The 16,251-nt window shown below is 35.3% G+C and overlaps 1 protein-coding gene across 1 annotated transcript; it reads left to right on the top strand.

The window, feature by feature from the left end:
- Window positions 1-215: 215 nt before the first annotated feature.
- Window positions 216-15,921, top strand: LOC134261180 (uncharacterized). The gene is made up of 7 exons (XM_062743628.1): window positions 216-301; window positions 4,331-4,453; window positions 7,226-7,390; window positions 10,706-10,825; window positions 12,992-13,124; window positions 14,068-14,276; window positions 14,880-15,921. The coding sequence occupies exons 2-7, from the start codon at window positions 4,340-4,342 to the stop codon at window positions 15,147-15,149; spliced, it is 1,011 nt and encodes a 336-aa protein (XP_062599612.1). The 5' UTR covers window positions 216-301; window positions 4,331-4,339; the 3' UTR covers window positions 15,150-15,921.
- Window positions 15,922-16,251: the final 330 nt, after the last annotated feature.

Raw genomic sequence — 16,251 nt, 5'->3', positions numbered from 1 at the left:
AATAGAAAACCATAGGCGCTCCCCATGTAATTCTGTAAATGACGTATGATAAGTATATATAGGTCTACCCCTCTCTACTATAAAATATAGTAGAGAGGGGTAGACCTATATATACTTATCATACGTCATTTACAGAATTACATGGGGAGCGCCTATGTAGAAAACATATTTATCGAAAATGCCAAGTTTGGGGGCGAAATGCCTAGTTCATAAGGGGAAGAACTCCTGCAATGTGTCTGCAAAGTTTGATTTCGCAATACTCAACAGTCAGCCTCACTCACAGTGTTAACTGACTTTGCAGGTGAGTAATTCTAAACAGTTTAGCAGAATACTGTTATACTTATTATTTTGTTTCTTTCAGAAAAAAGACATCGCCTGCATATTCGAAGATTATTTCTGTAATATAAACATGCCAGGGTATTCGGCCTACCATTTAATCAGTGATCATTGGTTTTGTTTGCTTTGGAAGATGTGCATTCATCGCTGGGGTAATAAAAGGGAGGAAACATATATTTTTCAATGGTCATGCTAAATCATCGTAGATCTCTGATCAGAAATTCACTTGTGCTGTCCATTATTGGGCGATATTAAGCAGGTCCAGCACAATATATAAGTTAGCTTGATTCAGTGTGTCCACTCGTGCCTGAAAAGCACTCTGGTATCAAAAAGACAGCATACAAGAACGTCTCCTCACATGACATGCTTTTACATACTGATTTCTTTGTGTTTGAGTACTTTACACGCATGAGTGAATGTACGGACAACAAATCAGAACTCGACTTTCAGTATTTGATTTTTTAAGAGTTTTTTTGAATTTTCATGACATCAAATACCGTGATTAAGGTATTGGTAAAACCTTGATAAAGCTATGAAACTATATTGTGCTGGACCTGTTAAGGTCACAGACACAGGTGTTTTTTTTTTTTTTTATTGCAGTTGTAACTTAAAATCTCTTTTGCATGTTCAGACAATGTTAGAGAAATGGACAGGCTCTGGGCTACACCCAGTGGATGTAGGCGAAAGCCTGTCCACTTTTAGAGAATAAACTATAACTATAAATGTACAGCTGCTGCATTCCCAATGTGTGATGGATCCAGAATTATTTTATAACAGTGAAGTTCCAAAGGAAAAAAATGGAAAAGTATAAAAAGAGAAAAGATATCAGAATCTTGGATTTGGGAATTTGGTAACATTTTTTTAACCATGCCAAAATTGTTGAAAATATACCCCTGGCACATGGCCACAACAAGTGTCCATCACCAACACACAAAAAACCAAGAAAATCACCCCTTCCCTTCTCAGGATACAGTAGTCCAAAATATCTGACGTTTCCCTGGTTATTTTACGAGTTAGATGATTTATGTGGTTGGCACGTAAATTATCAAAATCATGATAGAAGCCTGGAAAACATCAGATATTTCGGACTAAGGAAATGATAGCAATTACAAAGCTTTGATAGTTTGATAGCACTAAGTTAGAACTAGATTTATAAATGAGGGATATAATATTATCCCAAATGCTAGAAGGGGAAAATATTTAAATAAGATTTGGTATTCATTTTATAATCTGTATAAGCACCATTTACGAAACAAAAATACTAATACATTTATGGAGCTGAAATCCATGCAGAATCTCTTGTTCAGCTGATTTACTTGCAAATTATTGCTTCTGTGATTTGACGTTGAAGAGCGCTATTTCCCTTGATTCATTAAGTACCCACTTAAAATAAGGAACACAATTGCTGTAATTGTATCACATTTTACTAAATGTTCATACTTTTGCCAAGAAGAGGCCCATGGGCCACAGCACTCACCTGAGTCACCTTTTTCCTGCTGGTATTATTTGAACAAACTTCAGTCAGGTCACTTTATGCACTACATCAGGATTGCTTGCATTTGTAACAAAAAGGGAGAAAATGTATGGCTGGACCTGGAATTGAACCCAGGACCCCTGCATCTCTAGTTAGGTGCTCTACCAACTGTATCCATGGCCCAAACCATTACATTCCTCCCTCCTTAAATACTGTAAATCACTTTTTATTCGCGAGAACTTTATTTTCGCGTAATTACGCGAGACAGTGTATTCGCAAAATTTAATTCTCGCATATAATAGTATTCCTTAAGAATATATTGAGCAATAACCACAATTCGCGAAAATTTTGTCTCGCTAATCAAGAGTCAATGACTATCTCGCGAAAATAAGGTGTTGCGAAAATTTAGTGATCTACACTGTAGATCACTAAATTTTCTGTTTGTTTTGAAGTTAAGGTCAAGCCTTCATGATACATGTATTTGCATTCATTGAAGACTGGCATTTTATATAACTCTAACACAAACTTCATTATTGTTTATATATACATTCAATGTTAGGTTGTTCTTTACTGCCTAACGTAAATATACAAGGATATTATTTACAGGTTTTTGGATAATCAGGAATTTTGTTGAAAATTTTAAGAATACAGTTGCTGTTGCTTATTTCTTCATATATTTTTAATCATTCCGTAAGCTACATCCTTATAATTCCACCCCATGGCGGGGCCCTTGCTGACTGGTCAGTTTTCTAGTTACCCTCTGACAGGACTTTCACCTGCAATTCCAGAGGTGGTCAACGGCACCAGATCTGTAACAGGAAAGGAGAAAATGTATGGCTGGACCGGGAATCAAACCTGGGACCCCTGCATCTCTAGTCAGGTGCTCTACCAACTGAGCAATCTAGGCCAATATCCACGGCCAAAACCATTACACGTTAATATGGCTATTCATGAACTCATGTTCTTATTGTATATAAGATCTTTTTTTTTTCAAGATTTATCTTCCGGTATAATATTCTCTATCATGGCCGTACTCTATCCCTAGGGATTAAAAACTTGAAAATTACTTAATGGACAAAGTTTGTAAATCAGTTCCTACTGTTCATGAGAAGCAATTTTTTCCCCCTGTACCCATGGTAAACTTTGATTATCAGATATCACATTATAAGAAAGATATTGTCTTATTGTGGCCTAATTAACCCACAGGTGCCTGTGTATTTTTTTCCAGCTAAGTGACCAGGTTAAAGCTTTTGGAGCAGGTCTATTCCCAAGTTACTATAAGCCCTACCTGGACCATTCTTGCATGGATGATGCATCTGGGGATGGACACTACTAGCCAGGGCTGGGCAAAAACATTGATATTTCGGTATATTGCATTACAATGACAAAAAATATTGTATTGCAATACGTTTTTGTAATATCGATATACCAGCAACATGCTTAGACTTAGGAATTCTAGCATTAAATATAAATAAAAGTTTTCAAAAAGGTTTGTGATTAAGCCAAACAGTAAGACAGAAGCTGTTATATGGGTATATATTTACATGAATAACTCTAATTAAATCAACCAGATTTTTTCCCTTGAGATTACTACTCCTGGTTATGTTCATTCTGCATGTAAATTAAAGCTGATATAATAAGAAAATGTCATTTTAAATTCCGTTGAAAGTTTTGCAGTACATATCACAGTACAGTTAAAAATTTCGCAATACGAAATCTCTGGCCAATACCCAACCCTGCTACTAGACTTGCTTCAGATGCTGGATTTGGCCTACATTTTCAGATGAGTAATCATATTATGTTTTTGGAGTAGCTCTTTAATTTTATGACCTGTTATGATTTAATTTGCATGGATGATGCATCTAAGGATGGAAAATCAAGACTTGCTTCGGATGCTGGATCTAATCTACATTTTCCAAATGAGTGACCAGGATAAATTTTTTGGAACAGGTCAATCCCCAATGAACTTTAAGACCTAGTTAAACAGAAAATGCATGAGTATTGTTGCCAGGATAAATACCAACTATTAAGGAAATATGATGTGAGGTATGCATTACTTAAACTAATAACATTCGTCAAGGTGAGCTTCATAATCTTTGGTTACCGTACTATACTCCTACAGTTTTTGGTCTGATTAGTCACACACAATGACCTATACATGTGAATTATACTAAGATGCTTGACTTTATTTAAAGTGCACAGCAGTAGAGATACAGTCTGAGACTTCTCACTGGTTATTCATTATTTATAATTTACATATATTGTTTATTTCCTTTTGTGATATTGGGTTCTAAACATGACTGTTACATGTAAAAAAAAAATCACATGTACTTAAGGGAAGGGAAAAAGAAAGAACTTAATCAATATTACTCATAAGATGACATGTCCAAGAGCACAGCTAGTACAAGTGTTATTACCCAGAACAAAACAGATAAGTACTGGTACTTCCTTTTGAATGTTTATTGCCTATTGACAAATCTGAGCATTACACACTGTAAGTTGATTGTCTTTTTCTTGCAGCCATAAGCCATGTCTGATGAGGGTAAATGTATAATTGTGTTATTTGGTGGTGGCTTCCTGGTCGTAGGTGGTCTCCTCGTCATTCTGCTGCCTATGAGCTTCAGTGGCCTGGAATATTATGAGGTATGTATGTAGCTAATATGCTCAGGATTATATATAAATGTATATATATTTGAATCACTTATTCTAACTGCTTTTATTTTGTCTTTACACTCAGGGTTGCCCATGAGACCCAGAGGCAGGGGAATTTCCCTGCCTGTATTGATGTAATCCCCTAGTTACTGTAAACCAAGTTTTATTTGCATACAAAAAATTTTGGCGAGGTTCCGAAGAGCTCTGTCGTCGCAAATATTTCTCGCCGTAAACCGGTCCAAACAGATCCAAAATAGGCTTGATTGCAAAAATTAATCATTGCGAATCAGTTCCCATACCAAACCATTCTCACAATTTGCTCATGAGCAGCTCACGTGAGGACTAACCAGATTTCCTCACCTGAGTTGCTCACGTGAGTCTCATGTGCAATTTAACATGCAAATTAGGTGAAATGCTCACGTGAGCAGGGTTCTGCACATTAGCATGTTTTGCTCATGTGAGGAATCATTTTGCTCACCTAGAATATTGCTCACATGAGGCTCATGAGTCTCATGAGTCTCATGAGGCTCATGAGACTCATGTGCAACAATTGCTCACTTGAACAAGCAACAATAGAACAAAATTCAGATTACAAACATTATATAATTATGTAATTTTAAAATGTGATTCATCAATTACATTTTAAATACTCTTTAGCAACATGTACATGTAAATAGATGCATGCATATATATAATTATGTTCAGTGAACTTCATTTTTAAAACTTAAAATGATATAAAAAATTTAATTAAATTATTATAATTATATACAGTACACATCAATCAAAGTATTATTATCCAATAGTTCCATTTCCAGTAGATTAACATAGAACATCCAATGTAAATGTCCAGTCAACATTTTTGACTGCACTAGTACTAGATGGATTAAAGTTGTCTTAAAGTTGTCTTGGAGGCTAAGTAGATGTTTCTGTCTTTGCTGAATTTATGAGTGGCATGCAGTCATACTAATGGGTGTAAAATAATAATCCAGTGGTCATAAGAATCATAATCAATTCATCCTGTTCCATTCTTTTTTCTTGCATTTCCTTTAAATGAGTGCGAACTTCAGAACTGACTGCCATGTATGCAAGCCCAGGGGCTGTACGTGATTAATCTGCAGATCCTTTGATTCCAACTTTTATCTGCAAAAAATTTGAAGTTATAGTTAGTATATTTTCAAGGTTCCGTTTGTCATGAAATTAGCCAGTCAATAGAAAAATCATATGCATCAATATTTAATTAGCAACTTAAATACATGTAATTCATAAAATACCGCACTGAGACTGTCAATTGTACACTCTGAACTAATCTGTTCTTACCATATTTATAATAGTTCTTAATCAAACTGTAATTCCTGATAACATTCTGCATTAGATATATCAAAATTAAATACACTGATAATTAACACACAAACATATTATTTTTTTTAATTAGTAATATCTGAAATGAGAGGGGGGATAATAAATTTCAAAGCACTTACCCTATTCTCAGATCAGCAAATCTTTTAAATTTTCCTTCATTGTGGCTGCCCCATGGTAATTCCTAATTGATCTTTAATCATATCCCATGGACATACTGGATACATTTGTAACTTTTAAAGGCTGGCATCTAGTTCAATATGGTGATGACATGTATTTCCAAAAGCATATTTCAGTTCTTCACTGTATTAATCCATATACTTTCAATGTCCCTCACAAACATTTTGTATTGAAATTTTGAACTGGTCTGAGAAGGCGCACAAATCCTGACTGGCTCTCCTCATTGGATACTGCCCCACTTTAAGTAACAGTGGGGGACACAACAGGTTGTTTAGGTAGAGGAAAGCATTTTCAATTGATGGGAATATGATGATTAGAAGCTCAATAAATTAAGATATTCCTGCCTGGTCCCCAGTCATTTGTGATATTATCATCAGGAAGTGTTAACACTTAACACATGGTCAATTTGTAATAAAGGCTTGGGAAAGCTTGGACCACACAGAGTGTCAAAGTATTGTATTTCCTCACCTGAGTCTCACGTGAGGAATTGAGACTTGTAATTCTTTGGTTTTGGTTCTACTTGTAATACTGAATTTTGACTATGTCCAATTTCCTCACAATTTGCTCACCTCTTGCTCACTTGAGAAAAATGAACTTACAAAAGTCACTACCAATGCTATATCTTAAATAAGGCTGTTCTTAGGTGAGCAAATTGAATAAACTTTTGCTCATGAGCATTGAGGTGAGCATAATTTTGCACATGTGCATTTTGGTTAGTATTTTCCTACCTAACAAAGACTAACAATCTGCACATGAGCAAAATCCAATTCTACCTAATTTGCATACAATTCTTACTTGATTTCATGAGCTGCTCATGAGCATTTGTTAGAATGTTTGGTACGGGTTTATACCCTGTAAATCACAAAATAAAGTTGTCGCGAATAAAAGTTGGTTTACAGTATTCTGGTATTCTCCCTCCAACGTTATTAGGGGGGAACTCCAGACTCTCTTCTACTTAATGGCCCTTAGCTGCTATACAAATTCTTGTGGACAACCTAAATACCATTTCCCTAATCGTGTTTTAATTTTTTATGAAACCTTATTTATACTATTACCATGATTACTATTTATTATGTATAAAAAATCAGTTTTAAATAAACTATTCAATATATTTTCATCAAACATGATATAAAAATTTTCATGTTGCTCTACTTATGAACCTTGCACGAAGCATTCATTTTTATGGACATACATGTGTATTTCTAGTTTTACTTTTCCTTTTGATAGTATGGTTTTGTTAAACAAAAGAGCACTGGGACAGTAAATCTGGATTCTGTATATGCTTTGGGGAAACACTTCTTAGGACCGGACTATGAATTTAAGGTGTTCCAAGCTGATGCCCATCACTTGACCCTGAAGAGGATCAAAGCTTTTACTTCCGACAGACTGGAGGTAAACATTGATAAAAATTGTAGAACAAGTCTCGGTTTTCATTATTAGCTCTACTGGTCAGAGACCAGAAGAGCTTATGCGATAGTAATGCGTCCGTCGTCCGTCCGTCTGTCTGTCTGTCCGTCTGTTTGTCTGTCTGTCTGTCTGTATGTAAACAATTTTTCAAAATGCTACTTCTATTAAAGTTTTGGTCTGATTTCAATATAACTTGGCACACAAGTAGACTACACTAAGATACATAATTCTGTGCATCGGTTTTTGATTTCGATGAACGGTGTTGCCATGGTTACTAAAAATAGAAATTTCTGTGAACTTCTTTCAAAATGCTACTCCTCTTACAATTTTGGTCCGATTTCAATATAACTTGGCACACAAGTAGACTACACTAAGATACATAATTCTGTGCATCGGTTTTTGATTTCGATGAACGGTGTTGCCATGGTTACTAAAAATAGAAATTTCTGTGAACTTCTTTCAAAATGCTACTCCTCTTACAATTTTGGTCCGATTTCAATATAACTTGGCACACAAGTAGACTACACTAAGATACATAATTCTGTGCATCGGTTTTTGATTTCGATGTATGGTGTTGCCATGGTTACTAAAAATAGAAATTTCTGTGAACTTCTTTCAAAAATGCTACTCCTCTTACAGTTTTGGTCCGATTTCAATATAACTTGGCACACAAGTAGACTACACTAAGATACATAATTCTGTGCATCGGTTTTTGATTTCGATGAAAGGTGTTGCCATGGTTACTAAAAATAGAAATTTCTGTGAAATTTTATTTTGAATACTACTCGTCCACCAGTTTTGTTCTGATTTCAATATAATGTGGCACACAAGTAGACTACACTAAGATACATAATTCTGTGCATCGGTTTTTGATTTTGATGAACAGTGTTGCCATGGTTGCTAAAAATAGAAATTTCTGTGAAATTCTTTCAAATGCTACTCCTCCTTTAGTTTTGGTCCGATTTTAATATAACTTGGCACACAAGTAGACTACACTAAGATACATAATTCTGTGCATCAGTTTTTATTTTGTTGAGTGTCAAGGATCATTTTTCTATTGATTCCTGTTTTGAAGTCTCAAGTCACAACTGCTACATTTCTCTTCCTTTGTTTTAAGTATAAACCAGTAGAGCTACAGTCTCGACAGAGACTTCTGGTTTTTAAAGAATTTATTGTTTGTTTGATTTTTAGCTCTACTGGTCAGAGACCAGAAGAGCTTATGCGATAGTAATGCGTCCGTCGTCCGTCCGTCTGTCTAGCTGTCTGTCTGTCTAGCTGTCCGTCTGTCTGTAAACAATTTTTCAAAATGCTACTCCTCCTACAGTTTTGGTCTGATTTCAATATAACTTGGCACACAAGTAGACTACACTAAGATACGTAATTCTGTATATCGGTTTTTGATTTCGATGAACGGTGTTGCCGTGGTTACTAAAAATAGAAATTTCTGTGAAATTTTATTTTGAATACTACTCATCCACCAGTTTTGTTCTGATTTCAATATAATGTGGCACACAAGTAGACTACACTAAGATACATAATTCTGTGCATCGGTTTTTGACTTTGATGAACAGTGTTGCCATGGTTGCTAAAAATAGAAATTTCTGTGAAATTCTTTCAAATGCTACTCCTCCTTTAGTTTTGGTCCGATTTTAATATAACTTGGCACACAAGTAGACTACACTAAGATACATAATTCTGTGCATCAGTTTTTATTTTGTTGAGTGTCAAGGATCATTTTTCTATTGATTCCTGTTTTGAAGTCTAAAGTCACAACTGCTACTTTTCTCTTCCTTTGTTTTAAGTATAAACCAGTAGAGCTACAGTCTCGACAGAGACTTCTGGTTTTTAAAGAATTTATTGTTTGTTTGATTTTTAGCTCTACTGGTCAGAGACCAGAAGAGCTTATGCGATAGTAATGCGTCCGTCGTCCGTCCGTCTGTCTAGCTGTCTGTCTGTCTAGCTGTCCGTCTGTCTGTAAACAATTTTTCAAAATGCTACTCCTCCTACAGTTTTGGTCTGATTTCAATATAACTTGGCACACAAGTAGACTACACTAAGATACATAATTCTGTGTATCGGTTTTTGATTTCGATGAACGGTGTTGCCGTGGTTACTAAAAATAGAAATTTCTGTGAAATTCTTTCAAAATGCTACTCCTCCTACAGTTTTAGTCTGATTTCAATATAACTTGGCACACAAGTAGACTACACTAAGATACATAATTCTGTATATCGGTTTTTGATTTCGATGAACGTTGTTGCCGTGGTTATTAAAAATAGAAATTTCTGTGAAATTCTTTCAAAATGCTACTCCCCCTACAGTTTTAGTCTGATTTCGATATAACTTGGCACACAAGTAGACTACACTAAGATACACAATTCTGTGTATCGGTGTTTGATTTCAATGAACGGTGTTGCCGTGGTTACTAAAAATAGAAATTTCTGTGAAATTCTTTCAAAATGCTACTCCTTCTACAGTTTTAGTCTGATTTCAATATAACTTGGCACACAAGTAGACTACAATAAGATACATAATTCTATGTATCAGTTTTTGATTTCAATGAACGTTGTTGCCGTGGTTACTAAAAATAGAAATTTCTGTGAAATTCTTTCAAAATGCTACTCCTTCTACAGTTTTAGTCTGATTTCAATATAACTTGGCACACAAGTAGACTACACTAAGATACATAATTCTGTGTATCGGTTTTTGATTTCGATGAACGGTGTTGCCGTGGTTACTAAAAATAGAAATTTCTGTGAAATTCTTTCAAAATGCCACTCCTACTGTTTTAGTCTGATTTCAATATAACTTGGCACACAAGTAGACTACAATAAGATACATAATTCTGTGTATCGGTGTTTGATTTCAATGAACGGTGTTGCCGTAGTTAATAAAAATAGAAATTTCTGTGAAATTCTTTCAAAAAGCTACTCCAAATACAATTTTAGTCTGATTATAATATAAATGTGGCATGCAAGTAGACTACACTAAGAACATAAAGAGACTTAATCAAGGATCATTATTCTATTTATTGCTGTTGAAAAGTTTCAATTTCCAACTGCTTAAGTACTTTTCTCTTCCTTTGCTATAAGTACAAACCAGTAGAGCTTCAGTCTCGACAGAGACTTCTGGTTTAAAGAAAAAAAACCTATTTGTTTGTTTTTCACCTTTTCTTCAATGCCATAGAACTAATATATCCAAACCTGTAAAAGGTAAAGTGGCAGTTTTGTTCATTTCTATATTTATATTGATAGGTACAAGTAACCGTTCACACTTATATGAACATCTTTATATTGCTAGGTACAGGTAACTGTTCATCTGCAGTATTTCTTGAGGAAAGAGGACCTGCCTGCTCTCCACAGACGGTTTGATGTGTTTTATGAAGACATCATGAGGAGTAGTGCTATAGATGCCGTAAAAGTAAGGTTCTAGCCAAAATCAAACTTCTGCTTAATTTTTAGCTCACCTTGACAAAGTCGAGATGAACTTGTGCTATACCCCCGGCGTTGGCGTAAGTGTTGGCTTCCCAAGTAAAAGTTTTAGGAGCAAGTCCATTCCCAAGGAACGATAAGCCCCACCCGGACCAAACTTGCATGGATGATGCATCTAGGGATGGACACTACCAGACTTGCTTCTAATGCTGGATGTGACCTTCATTTTCCAGATGAGTGACCAGGTTAAAAACGCTGGATTTGGCCTACATTGTCAGATGAGTAACAAGTATAATGAATTTGGAATAGCTCTTTAATTTAATTGCCAGTAATGATTTAACTTGTTTGGATGATACATCTAAGGATGGACAGGCAAGACTTGCTTTGGATGCTGGATCTGATTTCCAAATGAGTGACCAGGTCAATTTTTTTGGAACATGTCAAAGAACATGCATGAATATTGTTGTCAGGATAAATACCAACTATTTAGAAAACAAATATATAATGTATTAAGCCAATAACATTCATCGAGATGAGCTTTGTAACCTTTGATTACCTATGTTTATATGGTGCATAAGATCCACTGTAGGGGATTTTTTTTCAAATTTTTTTACCCTCACCCTCTCACACTTGCAAACATTTTCTCCCAATGGTAAATACACTGAGATAAGTGGTATCATAGAAATGACTGTCTTATGAGTTTTCTACTTAAGGGCATAAGGGGCAAAAAAGTGTGAGTCCTAAAAGTTTCCTTGTCATACAGAATTGCTTTTTATTAGCTCACCTGAGCCGAAGGCTCAAGTGAGCTTTTCTGATCACATTTTGTCCGTCGTCCGTCCGTCCGTCCGTCCGTCCGTCTGTCTGTCCGTCTGTAAACTTTTCACATTTTCGACTTCTTCTCAAGAACCACTGGGCCAATTTTGACCAAACTTGGTACAAAGCATCCCTGGGTAAAGGGGAATTTAAATTGTTAAAATGAAGGGACATATCCCCTCGCAAGGGGAGATAATCAAGAAAAGACAAAAATAGGGTGGGGTCATTAAAAAATCTTCTTCTCAAGAACCACTAGGCCAGTAAAGCTGAATCTTATGTGGAAGGATCCTAGGGTAGTGTAAATTCTAAATTGTTCAAATCATGACCCCCGGGGGAAGGGCGGGGCCACAATGGGGAATCAAAGTTTTACATAGAAATATATAGGAAAAATCTTTGAAAATCTTCTTTTCAAGAACCACTGGGCCAGAAAAGCTGAAACTGATATGGAAGCATCCTGATATAATGTAGATTCTAAATTGTTCAAATCATGACCCCTGGGGGAAGGGCGGGGCCGCAATGGGGAATCAAAGTTTTACATAGAAATATATAGAACAAAGACTTAAAAATATTCTTCACAAGATCCACTGGGCGAGGAAAGCTGAAACTGATATGGAAGCATCCTGATATAATGTAGATTCTAAATTGTTCAAATCATGACCCCCGGGGGAAGGGCGGGGCCACAATGGGGAATCAAAGTTTTACATAGAAATATATAGGAAAAATCTTTGAAAATCTTCTTCTCAAGAACCACTGGGCCAGAAAAGCTGAAACTTATGTGGAAGCATCCTGATATAATGTAGATTCTAAATTGTTCAAATCATGACCCCCGGGGGATGGGTGGGGCCACAATGGGGAATCAAAGTTTTACATAGAAATATATAGGAAAAATCTTTGAAAATCTTCTTCTCAAGAACCACTGGGCCAAAAAAGCTGAAACATATGTGCCAATGGAAGGATCATGGGGTAGTGTAGATTTCAAAATGTCTAAATTATGATCAGTGGGGTAGGGTGGGGATGCATTATGTTTAACAAGGGTGAAATCTGGTAAAGAACAGAATGGTCAAAGCTTCTCAGGTGAGCGATGTGGCCCATGGGCCTCTTGTTTATACTTAATGTCAATAAAGCCAACGTGAAAAGTTTTACAAACATTTTTTTTTCCAAAAGAAGAACATTTCTGGTCTTTATTCAGATATAATAATTATATTCAGTTTATATAATTAAAGGAATATATAACATAGATATGACCACTTGTATGCTATGTGTTCATCATTGTAATATTGTATCTTATTCCAAACACTGAAGATGAATTCACATGATGGTACATTATTGTGTTCCTTTTTAGGGTGCTGTTACTATATATACCAAGTGGGAGCTGATCTCAGAGCGAGTTAAAGTGGAGGAGGATTTGTACAAAGCGGTCAGGGAACGTCTGGGGGGTACCTGCTGCCAGGATGACTGCAAAGCCTGGAGATTTGGTATTGATTTCAGTGTTAATAGTATTTATTGAGTGTTTCAATACCTTTGGTACATTATATTTAAAAAAAAAAAAGGTAACTATTGGAAATATTTTTGAACATGGCTTTACCAGTCATGGGCATAAATTAAACAAGTTATTTTCAAAAATAACTCAAATGAGTTATTTTTTTGTCTCAATGAGTTACTTCTCTTTGCTATGACCTACTTTTCCCCAGCCTTAATAACTCAAACACGTTATTTTTCCAAAATAGCTTAAATAATTTAATGACTTGTTTAAGTTATTTTGTGTCATTCCTCCCTAACTTCACACCCCGCGCCAAAGGATTTTGCTCGTGCACCAAGACAAAAACTAAATTTAAACCTTGCTCAATGCAGGAAAAGTGTTCAAAGTCTTGGGAAAAGTGGGGAATTTTTTTTATTTAATGATAAAAATTGGACATATACACCATGTGGATAAAACCACAAAATAAGGAGTAAAATGCTGTTTATCTCCACCTCCTCACCAATTCTCCATTGGAGTCGGTGAACTCCATCTAGTATTACATAATGGAATCCCAAAATGCAATGCAAATTGGCAGGAAACACAAAATTTCCAAGAAATCAAGTTATTTTTAAACAAAAATTTATGTGTGTAAAATAATGTAAAATAACTTATTTAAGTTATTTTTTTTATAACTTGTTTGAGTTATGCCCCTGACTGTTTACCTAGAATATTAAGTTTGCAGTATATCAATTCACCTTTGACAAGCAATAGCTTTGTTTTCAAAAATAATTTTTTTATAAAAATTGGGAAAAAAACTTGTTTAAAAAAGTTACCGGTAATGATACTTATTCATGAGTTATATCTAAAAAAAGATTGATTATACTAAAATATTTATGGATTTAATTCAAAGAAATGAAATGATTCTGAGCATACTTCAACCTGTATTGTTTGCTTCCCAGCCTGTGCCCCTGGTTGTAAGAGGAAGGATCTGTGTACAGAGGACCACAAAGGGGTGTTTGCTGATGTCAGGTTCTTCCAGATGGGTGAAGTGTACATCCCCCGAGATGTGGAGGAAACCTTCCTCAGGCAGCTTACTCTGAAGGAAGACTCAGAGCGAGAGAAACTCCTACAGAAAGCTCAGTTAGAAAGAAAGATCACATCCAAAAAGGTATCACAGTGTGATAAGAAAAAAAAGAGTGAAAACAATATGCTCCCAAACTTTCTGCAAATTAAGTCTTATAAATTTTTGATAAAAGTTGGGGGTCTACAAAAAGGATTTTTATATCTTGATTCTTTGGGCAGCATTTCAGTTTTGATTTTCCCATCATGATCTCTGAACAAATCATACATTCAAAGTTTGAACTGTTTCCTGTGCCTTTAATTTGATATTTTTAACATACCAGATGTGTGCTGGCTGCAACACTTATAGTAAGTGCAGTGGGTGTCACAAAAAAGTTCCTTGCACTCATTACTGTATTTTGGCTCATATTCTTGCACAGGCTAAAGAAAAGTTCACAAATAAAAACAGTGTAGGTATCTCACTTATTTGAATTGCTAAATATTGCCTCTTCATATCTGCACAATGAAAAAGCAATTAATATTTAAGTTGAGTCATGTGATGTCACAGTTCAAAATGAAGAGGCAGATCTAAGTTTTAACTAATAGGTATAAATATTTTGTAACTTTAATGAAACTGCTCTCCCTATCATGGCCCCACCTGCACTTTCAACATATAACAATGTACAGTACTATTATACTAACTTGTTTTTAGGTCCAGAAGTATAAGAATGAAGCCCAGGAGGCAAGAGAGGTAGGCCAGGCCGAGTCTAACCTGATCAAAATCACATCCAGTGCTAACTACACGGTCACTATAGAGGGCGCCCGCAGTCGAGGCCTGACTACCCTGTACCGAGACCTGGGAATCACGAACCAGATCCATAAAAACAGCTTTGACTATTTACGTACGCTTAGAGGACTCGACAATGTCTGGTTAACTGTGGATTTCAACCAAAGGATTGTGGGTAGTTTTGGCAATAATTAAAGTTTTTTTTTTACCCATTTTTAAATATTTTTAAAGGATTGAAGTTTGTTGATTAGAGTGCTTCTGGTGATGCCTTTTATGTAGACATTTTTAGATGAAACCTGAGTTGTAAAAACATACATTGTTTAGCCCTGTATTTTTGAGATGTATTTTACACTAGGTACTGTGTAAACATTATACAACAGAAGCAGTGCAGTAATTTTTCTACATTTTTTTTCAGGCAATTCATTCAGAATTGCTCTGAATAAGATATTTTTATGAGCTAAAAAAATAAACTCCCCAATATAATGTATTATAAGACTTGAACAAAAACTGAACCTTTCATTTATTTGACATGGACTTGCACCATCCAGTTGATTTATTAATAAAGTTTTTTTTTGTATACTTTTGTATATATTTAAGATTGTATCTTTTGATACATGTATTTGATTATATCTTAATATATACCATTTTATTTTATTCCAAAGCATTTGTTTCACATTTTTTAGATTTAAATTTATTTATATTAGATGTTTTTGTAGAGTCTCAATGAAATGTAAAGTGTGATTCAGTGAACATATTCAATTATTAATGTCTTTATTTCAAATATTTTGTATTTGTTGGCCTAGCCTTGATTGATGTAATTTGGCCTTGCCTTAAGTTGATTGACGTATTTTTTTTAAGTTGACCCCTTCATTATTAAGTATTACGAGTCCTTGTACTTTAATATACAACCTATTGATCATACTTTACATTTACTTTTATATCCTTTATTAGCTCACCTGAGCCGAAGGCTCAAGTGAGCTATTCTGATCAAAATTTGTCCGTCGTCTGTCGTCGTTGTCGTCGTCGTCATCGTTGTCGTAAACTTTTCAAATTTTCATCTTCTTCTCAAGAACCACTGGGCCGATTTCAATAAAACTTGGTACAAAGAATACTTGGGTGAAGGGGATTCAAATGAAGGGCCAGGCCCTTTTCCAAGGGGAGATAATTATGAATTAGAGAAAAATTAATGGCATTTTTAAAAAATCTTCTTCTCAAGAACCACTGGGCCAGGAAAGATGAAACTCATGTGGGATCATCCTCAGGTAGTGTAGATTCAAGTTTGTTCAAATCATGACCC

Source organism: Saccostrea cucullata, unplaced genomic scaffold (genome assembly GCF_032062105.1).
Source record: "Saccostrea cucullata isolate Sc308-1 unplaced genomic scaffold, CSIRO_AGI_Scuc_v1 ctg12444, whole genome shotgun sequence".
NCBI lineage: Eukaryota > Metazoa > Mollusca > Bivalvia > Ostreida > Ostreidae > Saccostrea > Saccostrea cuccullata.
Note: the sequence above shows the minus strand (reverse complement) of the source record. Positions and strands in the feature narration are given on the sequence as shown.

Coding starts and splice junctions, on each gene's coding strand:
- LOC134261180 (XM_062743628.1), top strand. CDS start 4,340: ATGTCTGATGAGGGTAAATGTATAATTGTGTTATTTGGTGGTGGCTTC. Junction 7,391..10,705: donor TTACTTCCGACAGACTGGAG/GTAAACATTGAT, acceptor TTATATTGCTAG/GTACAGGTAACTGTTCATCT. Junction 14,277..14,879: donor GAAAGATCACATCCAAAAAG/GTATCACAGTGT, acceptor ACTTGTTTTTAG/GTCCAGAAGTATAAGAATGA.